The sequence below is a fragment of the Delphinus delphis genome, chromosome 1 (assembly GCF_949987515.2).
Source record: "Delphinus delphis chromosome 1, mDelDel1.2, whole genome shotgun sequence".
Lineage (NCBI taxonomy): Eukaryota > Metazoa > Chordata > Mammalia > Artiodactyla > Delphinidae > Delphinus > Delphinus delphis.
The window spans coordinates 59,760,436-59,776,471 of record NC_082683.1 but is presented as its reverse complement, the minus strand read 5'-3'; the positions used below and the strand labels follow the sequence as shown (position 1 = coordinate 59,776,471).

Here is a 16,036-nt window from a genome sequence, read left to right as displayed (position 1 = left end):
CCTGGTGCTTCTTCTATTCCAGCTCAATTCTCTTATTTTTCTTTTTATTATTTTGAAATTAATTTTTATTTTTATAAAAGCATTATATCAATTCATTGCATCTTATCATTTGCATCTTATCATTCCTCCTCTAAAGGTAGTTGCTTTAAACTGTTTAAGATACTATTTCTTGTATTTCCGTCTATATTTCTAGAGAACACAATGTGTTTTTACTTCTTGTTTATCAATTGCAGACATTGCCTATTTATTTCATATATTGCAGTTGAAAAGTCATATCACTTTGCACCACCACAACCACCATCACTCTCTTTTTCTTCATCTTCTCATTATACTTACATCTGAATTTTTGGTTAAATCAGTAATGTTTGTTTGCACATTGTGTTTGTTTTTTACTCATACTTTTTTTTTTCCCCTGAAGTTTCTTCACTTTTTATTTGCTTGGTTTTCTATGCATATATCTTTAATTGTTTCCAAATGCTCTAGCAGCTCTGACAAATGCCCAACAGTAATATTTCAAAATGCTAAAGCTCATCAGATTTTGCTAGGCCCACATTTTATTCTGGAGGACTTTACTCCTGCACCCAGTATAGCCAGCTCCAGTATGGGCAGATAGCTCTGTCACTGTGATGCACACATGGCTTCCACAGATACTCATTTGCTACTCCACTGAATTGGGCTCTGGTTTCCTGGATCTCATACCTTCCTTCTTTCGGTTCACTTTCACATCCTCTAGTAGAAAACTGGGAGTCACCTGTGACTCATTTTTCTCCTTACCCAGAAATCAAGATATCAAACAGATGACCAAACCCGGTAAATTCTGCCTCCCCAAATCCTCTCCAATATGTGTCCATTGTGTAATCTTTAGGGTCACTACCCTGGGCCAGGCCACCATCACCTCTCAGATTCCTACAAGCTCTGCCTAACTGGTCTCCTTGCCTCTGGGCTTAACCTTTTATGTCTATTCTTAGTGCAGCTAGAACTATCTTTCTAAAACATATATCTGATCTTGCTGCTACCCAGGTAAAACTTTAAATGAATTTCCACAAATCTCAGTATAAAATTCAAACTCTGTATCTTAGCATGGAAGGCCTTTACAATTTCTCCAGCCTTATTTCTCCCATTGTCTCTTTTGCACTACATTTTTAAGCAATACTTAACCTACAGTTTCTTACTTTTCTGTGTCTTAGTTGCAATGATATTCCTCAAGGGGAACTCCACTGAATGTTTCCAAAACACCCATTGTGTCCCATCCATCATAGTAGACAGCATGAAACATACTTGATGCAATTACTTGTTCAATGTCTGTTTTTCTTGCTAAAGAGTACCTAAATCCATTCAGTCATTATTTTCCCAGTGACTAGCAAGTATCTGGCACAGAGTAAGTATTTTTTCATGAAGAAATTAATGAATATACATACTCGGTTGCAAACTCAATTTCCTATAGGACCTAGATGGGTAACTTCATTGTTGGGGGCAGCCTGAGTGGGATCTGTGGCAAACTAGATCTGCTCCATCAAAAGAGCCTATTGATATGAAACACTAAGTCCCACCTAACTGCTACCAACTAAGCATATGGACACCACCAGATCTTCCTTTTTTTTTTTTTTTTTTTAAATAGAGGCCAGGAATCTGGACTTTTTTGGTAAAAGTTGGTATTTTACAAGTTGGCTACAGCTCATTTTCAAAAATAGGCCAAACAAAACATGGCTGCTTATTTCTGATCTCTGGTTGAAAGATAGGTTTGTATTGCCAGCCTTGCTCCGATGAGGCTCAGCTTGAGATCTCTCAGCATCTTTTGGGGTCTTTGTGAGAATGCTCGTCTGATAGCTCACATTTTGCATCTAAAGCAGAATTTGTTATGTTTTTGTACACAATAGCCCCTTCCAATATACTTTTAATAATATCATGTTTAATATCATTTTAATTGTATCAGTTCTCTAACTTGAAAATTATATCATCCTTGATTCCTCCTTCTTGTTTATCCTCCAGTCTAGACAAATGTTAAATTCTAGAAGGAAGGTCTTCTTTCAGATTAGTCAAGCAGAAAGGACATGGGATTTGGAGTAACATTCTATTGCTAGTCCATAGTTTCTATTCTATGGACTTTGCCATTTTCTAGTTGTATAACATTTGGTAAATTCTTTTAAACTCATTGTGCTTCAGTGTCCTTGGACTTAAAATTAGGATAATGAAACTTATTTGTCAGAGTTGCTCTAAGGACAAAAGAGCTACTTCATATGAAGTGCCTAGCACAGAGTAGATGCTCAATAAATGTTGAATTTCCTGTCTTCTGCTCTTTTCTTACCTCTTCCATCTGTCTTCTTTTCCTTTTCTACTGCTAATACACTGGTCCAGGCATGTGAGCCAATATGAGTTTAGAGGAACTTGGCTTTTGCATCTGTTTCTCAACTACCTGCCACTTCAAGGAAAAACTTCACAAAATATAGGTAATTTATATACTTAGGAACCTTAATTCCTTTGTAAATTATATTCCTCTGTAACCCTAAGCTTCACATACCTCATTCTCCTATGCTCTCAGCTCACAGTAGGATTGCCACTTGTCATCTTCTTGGTTCACTGATTCCAGTATTTCTTTAACATATTGAAACCACTATCATTTGAATTAAATTTCAATATCCATCATGTCCCTTAAGTCCTACCAACCATCATCATCTGTACCCATATTTTCTTTCTTCTCTCTTATTAAAATGGATGAAATGTGCCTGTTCCTCTCAAAGGCAACCCCTTCATGCATTCTGTGTATCCTGTGTCCTTTTGCCTTCAGGACTTTGCTCATATAATTATCCCATCAATTTCCTTCATTTAGTTTCTCCCCCCTTTCTTCTAATTTATTCTTACTAGTGTACAAATGTGCTTTAATGTCATTGATCTTAAAAAACAAATAAACAAATCTTATTTTGACCTCAAACTTCTCTCTAGCTTGTCTCATTTCTCTGCTTTCTCTCAGCAAAACCTCTTAAGAGAGATGTATATATCATATATATATATATATATATATATATATATATATATATATATATATATCCACCATTGTCTCTTCAACCCACTTCATTGGGTTTCCACCCAACTAATCCTATCAAGGTCACCAATTACTTCTATACTAGCAAGTACAATGGTACCTCTTCTGATCTAAGTCAATTTCTTCTCTTAAAACATCTCTGTTCTTAGCTTCCATGACAATAGCACATGGGTTCCTCCAATATCCATAGCAACTCTTTATCTCCTTGCTTTCCTAATTTATCAATGGAAACTCTTTCTAAATCCCTTTTCAGGCTTTAATCTCCTATCTCCCAAATCCATTCTAATAGCAAATCCTACTAACTTTACCTACAGAGCATGCTTCTATTTTCTTCACTACCACCAATCTAGTTGAAACTACCAACTTCTCACCCATATAACTACTGTAGCCTCTAATCTCCTTGCTTCCACTCTTAACTTGCCACAATGTATTCCCACATTGCACCCAAAGTGGCATTTAAAAAAATATATATATGTTATTTAAGATCACCATTAAAAAAATTCTTCAGTGGCCCCCTATCTCACTTTGGATAAAATCTTAAGCCCTTTCCTCACTTGCTTGAACTTACAGGATTTAGCTCCACTGTCTATCTACATCTCCTACTGCACTTTATACAGCTTTCTCCTCACTCATTACACATCCATCTTCTTTCTGTTCTTTGAACATGCCTCATATATTCCTACCCTAGAGTATTTCCTCTGCCTGGAATGTTCTTTCTCAGATCTGCATGGTTGACTCCCCCTGTCATCCAAAGCACAACATAAAGGGTCACTCCTTAGAGAGGCATCTACTGTCCTCTCAACCTAAAGCAGTCTCTCAGCAATTTCCTTGCTTTAATTTCATCATGATACTTGCCATTATCTAACATTTTCTCTTAAATATTATTTTCATTCCTTCTTTGCAGGAATGTAACTTTTGTGAGAACAGGAAGTTGTTGGTCTTGCTCAATAATGTATCTCCAGCTCTAGAAGAGTTGTCTACACATATTTGATACTCAGGAAAGGTTTGCTGAATGAATGAACAAATCAATGGATATATTTTACCTAAAATTTGTTTTCTATATAATTTCCAAAAAACTGGCAGTAAAAATCAGCAAATGAGTTTCATTCTCATTGAAATTTCAGTGAGATTTGATATTTGGGTAAAGGTTAGCAATAAATGATGGGATGAGTAAGTCTTTAGTTGGAAGATAAACCAGTTCAAAAACTGACTGGGCTACTACAGAAGTCCCAGTTTCTCACTGACACACATAATAAAGAGTTGTTGGTACTATCAACTTTTGAAACAATAAAACATTGTAAACAAAAATAGAAATCTGAGTAAGAAAAAGATATCTAAACTTTTCCACATATAAACAATGTTTTTTATAAATTTGTCCTACATCTTACTTTCCTTTGGGCCCCTAGAGAGTCCATCTACATTATTTATTGAAAAAAAAAACAAACCTACACATTTGAATGCCAAAATGATTGCAATAAAAGAACAGATTTGGATAAAGACGTTCCAGGCAAGAGATTAAACAGTTAGATTTTTATTATTTATGCATCACTCATGTGACAGTTTTATTTTGGACATGGTTTTTATCATATTCAGATGAATTCTATACCTTTGGTGCTAGAGGACAAAGTAAATTCACACTGTGCACACTGAACACCTTTGAGGGAGTAAGAGAGTTGGAAAAGGCCATTCTTTTCACCTTTATTGGATCTTCAGAGAGCCCTCCATAGCTATATGTGGAGCTACTTACGTAACATGTCATGGTTATAGACAATTCTATGTTTCTACAAGACAAACACTTAAGGAATTACCTGTTAATGTGAAATTTGTTTTTAAAAATGAGGCAACTTTATTAAAGAAGTGGCAGCTTTTATATTCTGCATTTGAAAATTTAGCCCATGTTTAATCTAGAGCAAATCTTTTCATATTTTTTACACATGACAATTGTTTAATCAGCAACTATAGTGATTCAAGTAGTTCCTTTTACTTTGAAAGATTCCTCTTGAGTAGAAGAAAAAAATAATCAATGATCATTCAAGCTTTGATAAACAAATCATAATTACGAACAAGCAACTCAGAATTTGTCCCCCTAAAACATTTCTTCTCTGGCTCCTTTGAGGTCATTAGACTTCTCACAAAATAAGCAAGTGCTCTTGATTTCAAACAATTTTATTTAAAGGTGTAAGAAAAACATGGCTTCAGGCTCCCAAATTCTAAGTATCAGACATCAGTGAATTAAAAGAAGAAAGAATCAATAAAATTGCAGATATATGATGTGTAGAATACTGGAGGACACTTTGGTTTTTTTTGGCTTATCTGAAATCCATTTCCCTTTTTCCATTAGAACATCAACCTTCTTTTTAAGAGCATCCTTAATTGTATAATAATATTTTGGGAGGCATCTGGAATTTGAATCTTGAATAAATGTCATGGTTACGTGGGGGTGTTTGGAGGTACACTCCTCACAAGAGCAGCAGTGTGTGGTCTGTACTGTCATTGTGCTGTGAATTCTGTGCAGCAACTCAGAGCTCTCTTGGTTTCTACCCTTTTTTTTTCATGTAAAGGTCTTCAGGCTCCTATTGATTTTGAGCCTGAGATATATTTTGAATAAATGTTCATCTTTACCATACCTTTTTATGGCCTATAATAAAAAATAAATAAAAACAAAAACTGACACAACTGTAAATCCATATTAAATAGTAAATCATAGCCATTTGTTGACCAATTAACATTTTCTTGTTATTGTAGTACTGTATTTGTCTAAATTTATGTTAAAGAAGCCAATCAACTTCATTAAACATATGCCCTTTCTTATCAAAATAAACTATTTCTCTTAGCTCAAGAGTTATATATCACTTTGCCGTTTTTATAGGGCTTTCATGTACTTTATATTATTTGGTGCTCACGGCGATCCTAGGAGATGGGCAGAAATAAATTTGTTAGCATCTAATGCAGAAGAGGAAACTAAGGTTCAAAGGGGTTAAGTAAGATGTCTAAAGTCACATGATGAGCTCATTTCAGAACTTGTGTTAAACCTAGGTCTTCTCTCTTCAGAATTTACATTTACTGTAGTACTTCTGTGATAATAACCAGTAACTACAGTCACTACTCTGTTTGTCAGAATACTTCCTTATATTGTTCATCATTTTTATCTATTTAAAATGAATCTCAGATGAGTGAATCACAAAACGTTAATTGTGAAAGGAATTTTAGAGGGCTTTTTCCACCCTCTACTACCATCATGTAAAAGTGTATTCTTTGACATCCCTCCTTTGACTGCTTCTAGAGTCAAAGAGCACATTCCTTAACTTGGGAAAATATTAGGTCGAAGTTCTATTTTATATGGATAAAGTACTTAGAGTTTGGGAGTAAGAAAAAATGCAGAGTGTACTATATTAAGTAGTGGATTATGGAGGAGCCACAAAAATTATCTCACCTCACTTCAACCCCAAGAATCAGCATCAAAAGTTAAGAAAAGGAAAAAAAAAAAACAAATTAAATGAGAGAGTTTGATTTACCCTGTTCTCTGCAGATATGTGCCCACATTTCCTGTCCTTCCCTACCTCTGGCCACTGTCAGAGGTCTTACTCTGCAAAATAATACACACTGTTTCAGAGGGAGCTATGCCGATGTTTTATAACAATGAAAACTTATTTCGCAGTATCTTACTACTGGTTAACACTATTGAATTGTACTCGAAATCTTCTAGAGATATAATTAAGCCTAAAGTTTTGTTGGGGAAGTGAGTGACAGTGGTGGGCATTGTTATTTTGTGTAAGATAATGGGTAAAGCTTCTCTAGGAAGGTGATACTTGAGCAAAGACCTGAAGGAAATGAAGCAGCAGGCCATGTGGAAGAGCAGCGCTAGCAGAGGAAAGAGTGGGGACCAAATCTCTGAGTGGAGAGCTTGCTTGGCTTTTATGTATAGGCTCGGCACAAACAACTCCAACATAGTTGTCAGAACCCGTTCATTGGTCATTAACTTGGAGCTCTATTTTACCTGCTGGATGCTGGCAAATGATTCAGGTACGTTTTTGTTGCTTATTTATTTTCTTAAAAGTCCGTGGGGATTTCTTCCATTTCATGGCCAATGACTGGATCCAAGCCATGACAAAATTTTCACCAGTCTAAAATATCCCTCTTTGATAAAGTTTTCTCTGTTTTATAGTGGATGATCAATGTCTTAGCTATACAGCCCTGCATGAGTGGTCAACACAGAATCGTGAGCACCATGCAAGTGTTTTTCGGTAGCTCTTGCCTGGCACCTGCTTCTCAATGTCTGTTTTCTTCCCAGAAGAAGCAACTGCCGATATGGAGGTGCTTGTTTTTTCTAGCATCTCTTAGCTCACTGACAATATTCTACACTAGACGTAATATTGTTAAGATGATGAAGCATCTGGGAAGCATGTCCTTGAAAAGCGGTCTAAGCAACTTGGAAACTTGTCTTGGAAAACAGAACTCTAAGGCAAAACAGAACTCTAAGGGACTCTATGAATTCCTTTAAAATATTTTAAGGATTAAGGCAGTAATGCCAGAAGCATAATTCCTCGTCCAGGGAAGGCAGGCCTTAATAATCTTAGTAGCACTCTGAGTGCCCAGCCAAGTTTTAGATGGATAGATAGGTGAATGGATCTACACCATTAACATACTGCAGAACTTTCTAACAATCAGAACTTTCCAATAATACAATGGTCTACTTCTTAATTGAGTGACTTCTTCCATAATAGAAAGGTTCATGAAGAGGTTGGATGACTATTATAATAGAAATAAGAGGTAGACATTTCTGCACTGGGGGCAAAGTTGGACTAGTTACTATCTATAGGTTCTTGGAAAGCAGTGGTCCCTGGCAACACTCATGGGGCACAAAGCCAAACTTTAGAGACACATTTTGACTTGTTACCGTAGCATAATCTCTTCTATCCTAACTAACACATAGTCTTTGGTTTTAGTTTTGGATAGGAATTTAATATTCCATGTGGCCTAAGATAAGTTAATTAACTTTTCTGGCCTTGATTTGCTTATTATAATAATTGAGGGCTTAAATAAAATAACTTCCAAAGTTGCATTTACTCAAAAATGACATAACGTGATTCTGTGAATCAAGGAAATTCTCTGGGGAAGTGGTGGTATTAGCCCTCACAAATGTGCAGGTGTAGCTATTTGGGTCAATAACCTATCACCCAATATGGGAAGAGGATTGTTTTTCTAGAAGCTGTCTTTGGAGATTTCAGTTAGAAATGACATCATGCCACAACATTTTTTTGAGAGAGTCAATATCCAGAACTATCTTGAAATGTTACAAAATCTTACTATTGTACCCAGGGTAATTAACATGGAAAATTTCCTTTATCTATGGGAGGAGAATGATAAATACCAATTATTGATTTTTTTCTATTCCAGGTACTCCACAAACATTATCACACCAAGTACCCTACCCTCCTATGTATCTACCTATGTATGTATGTATGTGTGTATGTATGTATCTATCTATCTGTATAATCCCAGGAGTTGATGATATTATTTTCCCAGCTAAACAGTTTCTCCCAGTTTCTGAAGAAACTGAGGCTTTCAGAAAATAAAATACCTTCCCAACCAATTAGCAGTGCTAGGATCTAATTCCAGGTTTGTCTGAGTCCAAATCCTAAATTCTTAATCTCTAAAATACTTCTGGGTAGTTTATATGGGGAAAACTTTGTAAGTACAGTACTGCAGATTTAGTCCCGTCCTCTTTTATACATGGATAAATTAACCTCTTCTACCAATTTCACTCTGTGTCTTTCAATTTTCGTCACATATTGACTTTACCAAAATTATTTCTTTAATCTTTTTTAAAGTTCCTCTTCAGTTTCAAGAAGTTTCTCTGTAGGTTTTCTCTTTATTGCTCTTTTTTTTCACATTTGTCTTCCCACTCTATTACTTCATATATAATATACATATGTGATCGTCTCTTACTCTGTCTATAATTTTAAGTTTCCAGTTCCAAATAACAAGCAAAGCAGTACTAAATTATAAGCTGTGTGGGTTTCTATCACTGTGTGAAAGGCATGTTATTTTGTATTTTTACCTTTCACTACAAAAAATTAAGCAGCACAGATTGAACTATTCCTAATCAAAACACTACCTGTTCTTTCATATCTATTTTTTGCATCTTTTCTGACACACTCTTGACATTCTTTTCCTAATGCCATTAACCTTGACTCTGTTCCCTACCTGCTTTATAAGAATGTACAGTACAGACTCTTGGCCAGCTAGAACATTCTCAGTATAAAATATCTGAATGAAAATAATTTTTAAAATGTATAAAAGGTAATTCTTGCCATAATATAATATTAAGAATACAAATAGTTATCTCATTATTCAATAAATCTCAAATCACAATGGTAATAACATCAAAATAATACCAAGAAAACAGTAAAATAAGATGGCAGACAAAAAATACTTCATTTAATCTAACTTTGAAAGGTTTAAATCCCCTAAGGGCTCAATACTTTGCCTACAAGTCCTTACAAACTTTGATTAAGAGGAACTTTTCCTCGCAAAACAGCGATTTTATAGCATTTTGTTTGTAGTGTACATTGTGGTAATCTCTCCAACAGTTCTTCCACCTCATTTCCTTGTGTTGCTGCCAGTAAGCACAACTCTACAGAGGTGGCCCATCATTGTTTAACCCAATTAGAGTAATTCCATTTTTCTTGACATGGTGGATCCCATAGCAAATGGACTGGATCAACAACGAACATGTGACACAATTAAGGTCAATGAGACCTAAGGACAAGTTAACTGAAGAATTCTGGGGGAGACACTTCTCGTCCTTCTCAGAAAAAGAAAAAGTTTTCAGAGGCCAAAAATTTCTAATTTGGGATGCTGTGGACGTGAACACTAGAACAGTTCTAGCCATTCTGCCCCATGAGGGAAAGCCAGCCTCAGAATAAAGCTGATCCCACACAAAGCAAATAGAAACATACCAAGTCTGGAGCTTGTTCTGAGATGCATTTTCCACTTATGTGAGCCAATCAAGCCTATTTCTTGTTTAAATCAGTTTGGATTGGTTTTTGTATTACTTGAAACACACATAATGAGCCCTAATTGATATGTCAGTCCTTTTGTTTCTTAATTTACCTATTTTTCTAATAATGCACAAATATATCCATGTATTATTGTAATCAAATCTCAAGTCAGATAATTTAGATCATATCTCAATATCAGATACTTTAGAAAAAAGGAACTTACAGGGCTGTTTTAGGAAACTAATAATATTGAACTTTGGGAGTCAAAGAAACCTTGAGAGATTATGTGAAAGGTCTTTGAAATACATAAATCATACCAATAACAAAAGATAACCATTTCTCCTGAATTCTAATACATTGCAAAAGTGTTATCAAATCCTTGATTCACTTGTATTATTTTTATTTATTGTTAATCCAAGCTCTCTTCATTAAGCCCCTAGTGACTGACTTGATATGTAAAACTCTCCAATGGCATTTTCTGCCTGATGCATCAAGTCAAACAATGCTGTGTAACTCTCAAGACCTTTCATAATCTGGGTTCCCTCTGCTCTCCCTACTCTACCTACATATGTCAGCACTTGCCCACTTGCACCTGCAGCTGCAGACTCTTCACAGCTTTGCTGCTCCTCTCCTCTCCCTCTACATATATTCCATCTTAGTTTTTGCATCTGTGCTTTTTGGTCAGGCCTTTCCCCATCCCCTCCAAGAATGGAACTCTTCTCTATACACAAGCTCTACCACAGGATTTGGTTCTTTGGCCCTGATTATACTTTATTGTGTATTCACCTCTAACGCTTCAGTTTTCTCTGTGATTAGGTTGTCAGATCCTTGAGAACAAGGGTTGAGATTTATTTCTATTATAACCCCCCTAAAGCTTCAAATACTGTGTAGCAGAGTAGATATTAAATGAGTATGTACTTGATTAATTAACCATATTTTTACTATTTGTCTTACAGACTCTGTTGCATGCATCTAGAAAAAGATTTTAAATGGCTGGATTGCCCTAGGGCTGCCAGATTTAGTAAATAAAAGTATAAAATGCCCAGTTAAATTTTAATTTCAAAGAAATAACAAACTGTTTTGTGTTTTAGTATAAGTATACCCAATGCAATATTTGGGATAGAATTATACTGAAAAATGGCCTGTGTTTTAGTTTAAAAGTTAAACTCTACTGGATGTCCTTTATTTCATCTGGCAATTCTAGATTGACCTGACCTAAAAAAAACAAAACTTTGTGCTTAATTTCTTAAATTAGAGCTAAATGCCACATTTATGAATTGCTTAACTTTATATAGTCTTACTAATCAAGTCCTATAGTACATGAAGTTCTCTGCATTGTTTCATCTAGCAGCAACAACACATAGATTGAGTATCCATTATGTGAAGGTCACCATGTATCCTCCTGTACAGGGAGGCAAGGATGAAGAATGAAAGATTCATCTAAGATGAATAAGATCTTTCCCTCTACCCTCAAGTAGTTCATAGCCTGGTGGAAGCCACAGCCCATTTCAGTCCAGCCTCCACTTATGTGCAATCTGGATGTTAATCCATATGGCCAAAATGTTTTAGGTCTGATTCAGCCCTCCTGGGCAAAGATTCAAGATGACACCATACACACAGGTGGTCAAAAATGAAGGATATTGGTTTTGAAGTACACATTAAATAGTTCCTGTCTCTGAAGTGTTATATAAACACTGTAATCCATTATCCTAAATGAAAACAATCATTCAAAAATCCTTTTGATCAGAGCATTTTACTCTGCTTTTGATATTAACTTAGTTTTTATGATGGGACATTTTTTTTTCTGGTTCTTGGATATGTAACATGCATTTTTTTTAGCATAAGCAATGGAAATGTATTGCATGATATTTTCCCCCTCTTAGCCATTAAGTTCTTCATGGGTGAATGCCATTCCAGCTACTTAACCTGAGTCACTTATTTAGGTGAACAATAGGATCCAATGATTTAGATTTTGAACCTTCTGCTGTGTGGCTTTAGTCTGCTGTAACTAATCTCTCCAGTGTTTTCTGGTCATAGGAGACATTTTCTTTGCCTAGCACAAGATCATAATGGCAGTGTGTATGTATGTGTGTGTAAAGTTTGACATTAGTTAAAAAATTTTAGCTACACTATATGTATAAGTTGTATGCCATATAAATTCAGTGATGTTTGTAATAACCAAAAATTTCAAATTCTAGAAATAACAGCATGTTTTTCATAATAGTATACTTGACTCTTTGTGTGTGTGTGTGTGTGTGTGTGTGTATGTAAAAGCATTTCTTAGACTTGTAACATAATTCAAGGCTTTAAAACAATGTCACCTTAACATACAACATACAAATTTTCAGTTCTGGAATAAAGAGTACCATATTTTCCCTTTCTTTTCTAAACATAAGCTATTGATCTCAACCTACCAACCTGTTATTTTCTTGGAGATCATCTTCAGTTAAAATAAAAAGGCATATTACATAAAATGATGATTTCAATGGAGTTCAATTGGTTATTGGCATATTACATGAAGTTGCAAATGGAGTCACATTAAAAGGTAATGAGAATATTGGGAAAAGTTATATTAATTTGAATGATTTGTCAATTACCTAGATAGAAGGCTGTAGTTAGCATTATCATTATGTCAAGTCTCTGGAGTTATGAAATACTCATTTGAAGTACATATTTTAGGTTATCAAAAATTACCTTTGGTAGCTCTTCAATTTGATTGGCATCTAGGTAAAGTTCCTCTAATGTCCGTTCAAAGTTAAAGACCTCCTTTGGCACCTGCTGAAGGCTGCAGTGGGAGTAATCTAAAACTGAGATGATTTCTTCTTCACCTCGGAAACATCGGCACGGCACCAGACGGCCGATGATTTTCCGCTTGGTGGTCATCTCCAGGCACTGCACTAGAGAAAAACAGAAAAAAAAACAACTGCTTAACTACCTGCCTTTGGAAGGCATTCTTATAATATTTAAGCTTAGAAATTTACTTATGTTGTATATTTTATAATTATATAATGCCTTAAAGAAGTTTACGTAAGACATGCACATGCAATAGATCATTTAATCCTTAAACAGCTCTCCAAGGTATGTAAAGACATGTTCTTATTCCCATTTAACAAATAAAGAAATGGATTCAGAAAGGGTCAGAATCCCATTATCACACAGTTTTGGAATGGCAGAACTGGGCCAGAATACAATCCTGACTTAGCACAATGCTTATATTCACACTTGAAACATGGAACTATAATATGTTTTTTTTTAAATTTTATACAAATTGCAGTGCAGAACAGAAACCTCCAGAATTTGTTGGAGAAAAACACATTTCTCTCATTTCTGCAAAATAGTCAAGTTTTACCCATAAGGTTTATGATATCCTCTTTTTGACTCAAATTTATTCCATTAATCAATAATTATTTATTGGGCTTCCCTGGTGGCGCAGTGGTTGAGAGTCTGCCTGCCGATGCAGGGGACACGGGTTTGTGTCCCGGTCCAGGAAGATCCCACATGCTGTGGAGCGGCTGGGCCCGTGAGCCATGGCTGCTGAGCCTGCGCGTCCTGAGCCTGTGCTCCGCAATGGGAGAGGCCACAACAGTGAGAGGCCCACGTACAGCAAAAAAAAATAAAAATAAAAATAAAAATTTATTAAATAACTAATATGTTCCAAGCATTGAACTAGGTACTGGGGATAGAGATGAACTGAACAAAGCTCCTATTGGAGATACAGTTATTCGCTTCAGAATAAGAATCTGTTCCTATGGATCCTTTTATTTTAATGGGAGAGAACAATCATGGCAGAAATTTCTGACATCCTGGCATGTCTTTCTCTAGGTTAAAATGACCAAATGTCATGAAATCTTGCACAAAATTGATATCATGGCATCTATAACACTTTATTAAAGTTACTGTTTTTCATGTCATTCTTTCCCTAGACTGCAAGGCTATTGAGGGTAGTAACTGTGTTTTGTTCATTTTTACATTTGTATTGGTTCTTGACATATAGTAGATATTCAATAACAAATGTAAAATGAACAAATCAGTTCATGAATGAATAGATGGATACATTTGGGACTCTCTCCCCAACCACCAACAGATACTGATAATTTGCTTGAAAAATTTCTCATTCTAACTAAAATGTCACTATCTCTGTGAATGTCTCCCCAGGATAAATGAATAGTGTCTTCCTCTGAGCTTCCAGGGCACTAATCACATTGCTTCCTAATTATGTGTACTATTTCCTTGTGTACTGGGTGAGTTCTTGAAGGAGAGGATCTTGTCTTATTCATCTTTGAATTCACAATAACAGTACACAGTTTGCCATCTGCAGAAATAGTACTGAATGAGCATCAATTTGAAACTCGCATTTTATTCATTGATTTGTTTTTACTTATCAGCATAAACTTATTTCCGAAACAGAAAGTAGTGATAGTTCACAAAAATAATATAGCATTTTGTTTTGAAATGGCTTAGATTAAATCAAATTTGGAGGCAAATGAATACAATATGCTTGAGAGATGTTGAAAGTGCAGCCCAAAGCCATTTTTATTCCTCCTTTTACTTATGAAATTAATAAAATTATATTTTGGGACAGGTTCATGAGTCAGCTCTTATAGAAGGTTATAAGAACATGGTAATCTTTAGAAGGTTTAACTAAAAACATTAAAAAAAGATGGTCTTTCCTCTCCATTACTTTCTATCTCTTGAACTCCTACACTTCTCATTTCTGGGAGCTTGAATCACAAGGTTTTGTAACTTTTATTTTACTCGACTTTCCTTGAAAGCCCTGATTGTAGGTTGATCTCTACATGGGATCTAGCACATATCAAGCAGCCAGTAAATGCATCTAGTAAATATATGACATATATTAGGTACCTAGTTCATATTTGTTGAGGTTATTGCAGTTGTAAAGGTAAGTGATGATGGCTCAGGCTATGATAGTGGCAGTAAGGATGGGGAGAAGTGATAGACTGGAAAGGTATTTAAGAAGCAGAATCCAAAGTGTGGGTAATGGATTAGATGAGAGGTGGAAGGGGTGCTGTGGAGAGAGGGAGAAGTCTTGAAAAATTCCCAGGTTTTTAATTTATCACTAGTAGCCACATTGACTACCCAGCTGTGATGCCGTCAAGCTGACTCAAGGTGTGTATCCTGTCTGTCTTTATGACTCACAGGTGAGGAATCAATTGTTCATATTTTGTTTTTGCCCAGTTCCTTGCACTCACCCTTTTGTGCTGAACCTTGTAGCTATTTCTTGATACCCATCTGTTGCTGCAATTGCAAATTTTTTATAATGAAGAGAAAAAAGAGAATATCCAGGCCTGGACCTGAACCATTTGGCCAGAGAATCCACTGTCCACTAAGACTTTTGCAATTTAATTCACTTAGGACTGCTTTCCCTTTTGTTGATCAAAAATGTAGGCTCTTCTGGTCCTTTTTTCGGTCCCTTGTCTCATTATTACAATGTGCTGAGCTTTCCCCCTGACCCAACTTCTCTTTCCTTCAATCCCACTAAACTCTGAAATTGTGCCTTATGTCATGATCAATAACTTCATTGATCCTCTCCACTGAAGGCTTCCTCCCCTTCATAGTCTCAACTAAAACATGGTTCACTTATAGCCTTTAAAAGTGGAGCATGCTGATTTTCTCATACCTTAAACACACTTCAAGGTTGGAAAGTGGAATTGATATCCTCCCTTTCTCTCTAAAAATTATTAATCTTCTCTCATCCTAAAAAATGTCCTGCTCCTCTGATGGTCTCATTACCTGGTAGTAACATCTTTCTACTCTTTTTCATATCATTCATTACCACCTCTAGAACCCATTGATGACTTTGGTATCTGATTCATGGACTATCTCTCAATCGGAACTCCTTCCATTCCTGATTTATGCTCCCTACACGTTATAGCTTTCAACTTTTTTTCCATCTTAAATTTCTAAGTAACTTGATTGTAGTGCTACTCCATTAATTTTTCCCTTGCAGATATCTAGGTAGTTTACCTTTCTT

At 35.7% G+C, this 16,036-nt stretch overlaps 1 protein-coding gene across 2 annotated transcripts in view; it reads right to left on the bottom strand.

The window, feature by feature from the left end:
* Positions 1-16,036, bottom strand: part of LRRC7 (leucine rich repeat containing 7) — a 498,137-nt gene that overhangs the window by 296,294 nt on the left and 185,807 nt on the right. For both annotated transcript variants that reach the window (XM_060005892.1, XM_060005902.1), the window contains exon 3: positions 12,739-12,941. In XM_060005892.1, the coding sequence (XP_059861875.1) occupies positions 12,739-12,941 (203 nt within the window). The remainder of the gene's footprint in view (positions 1-12,738; positions 12,942-16,036) is intronic.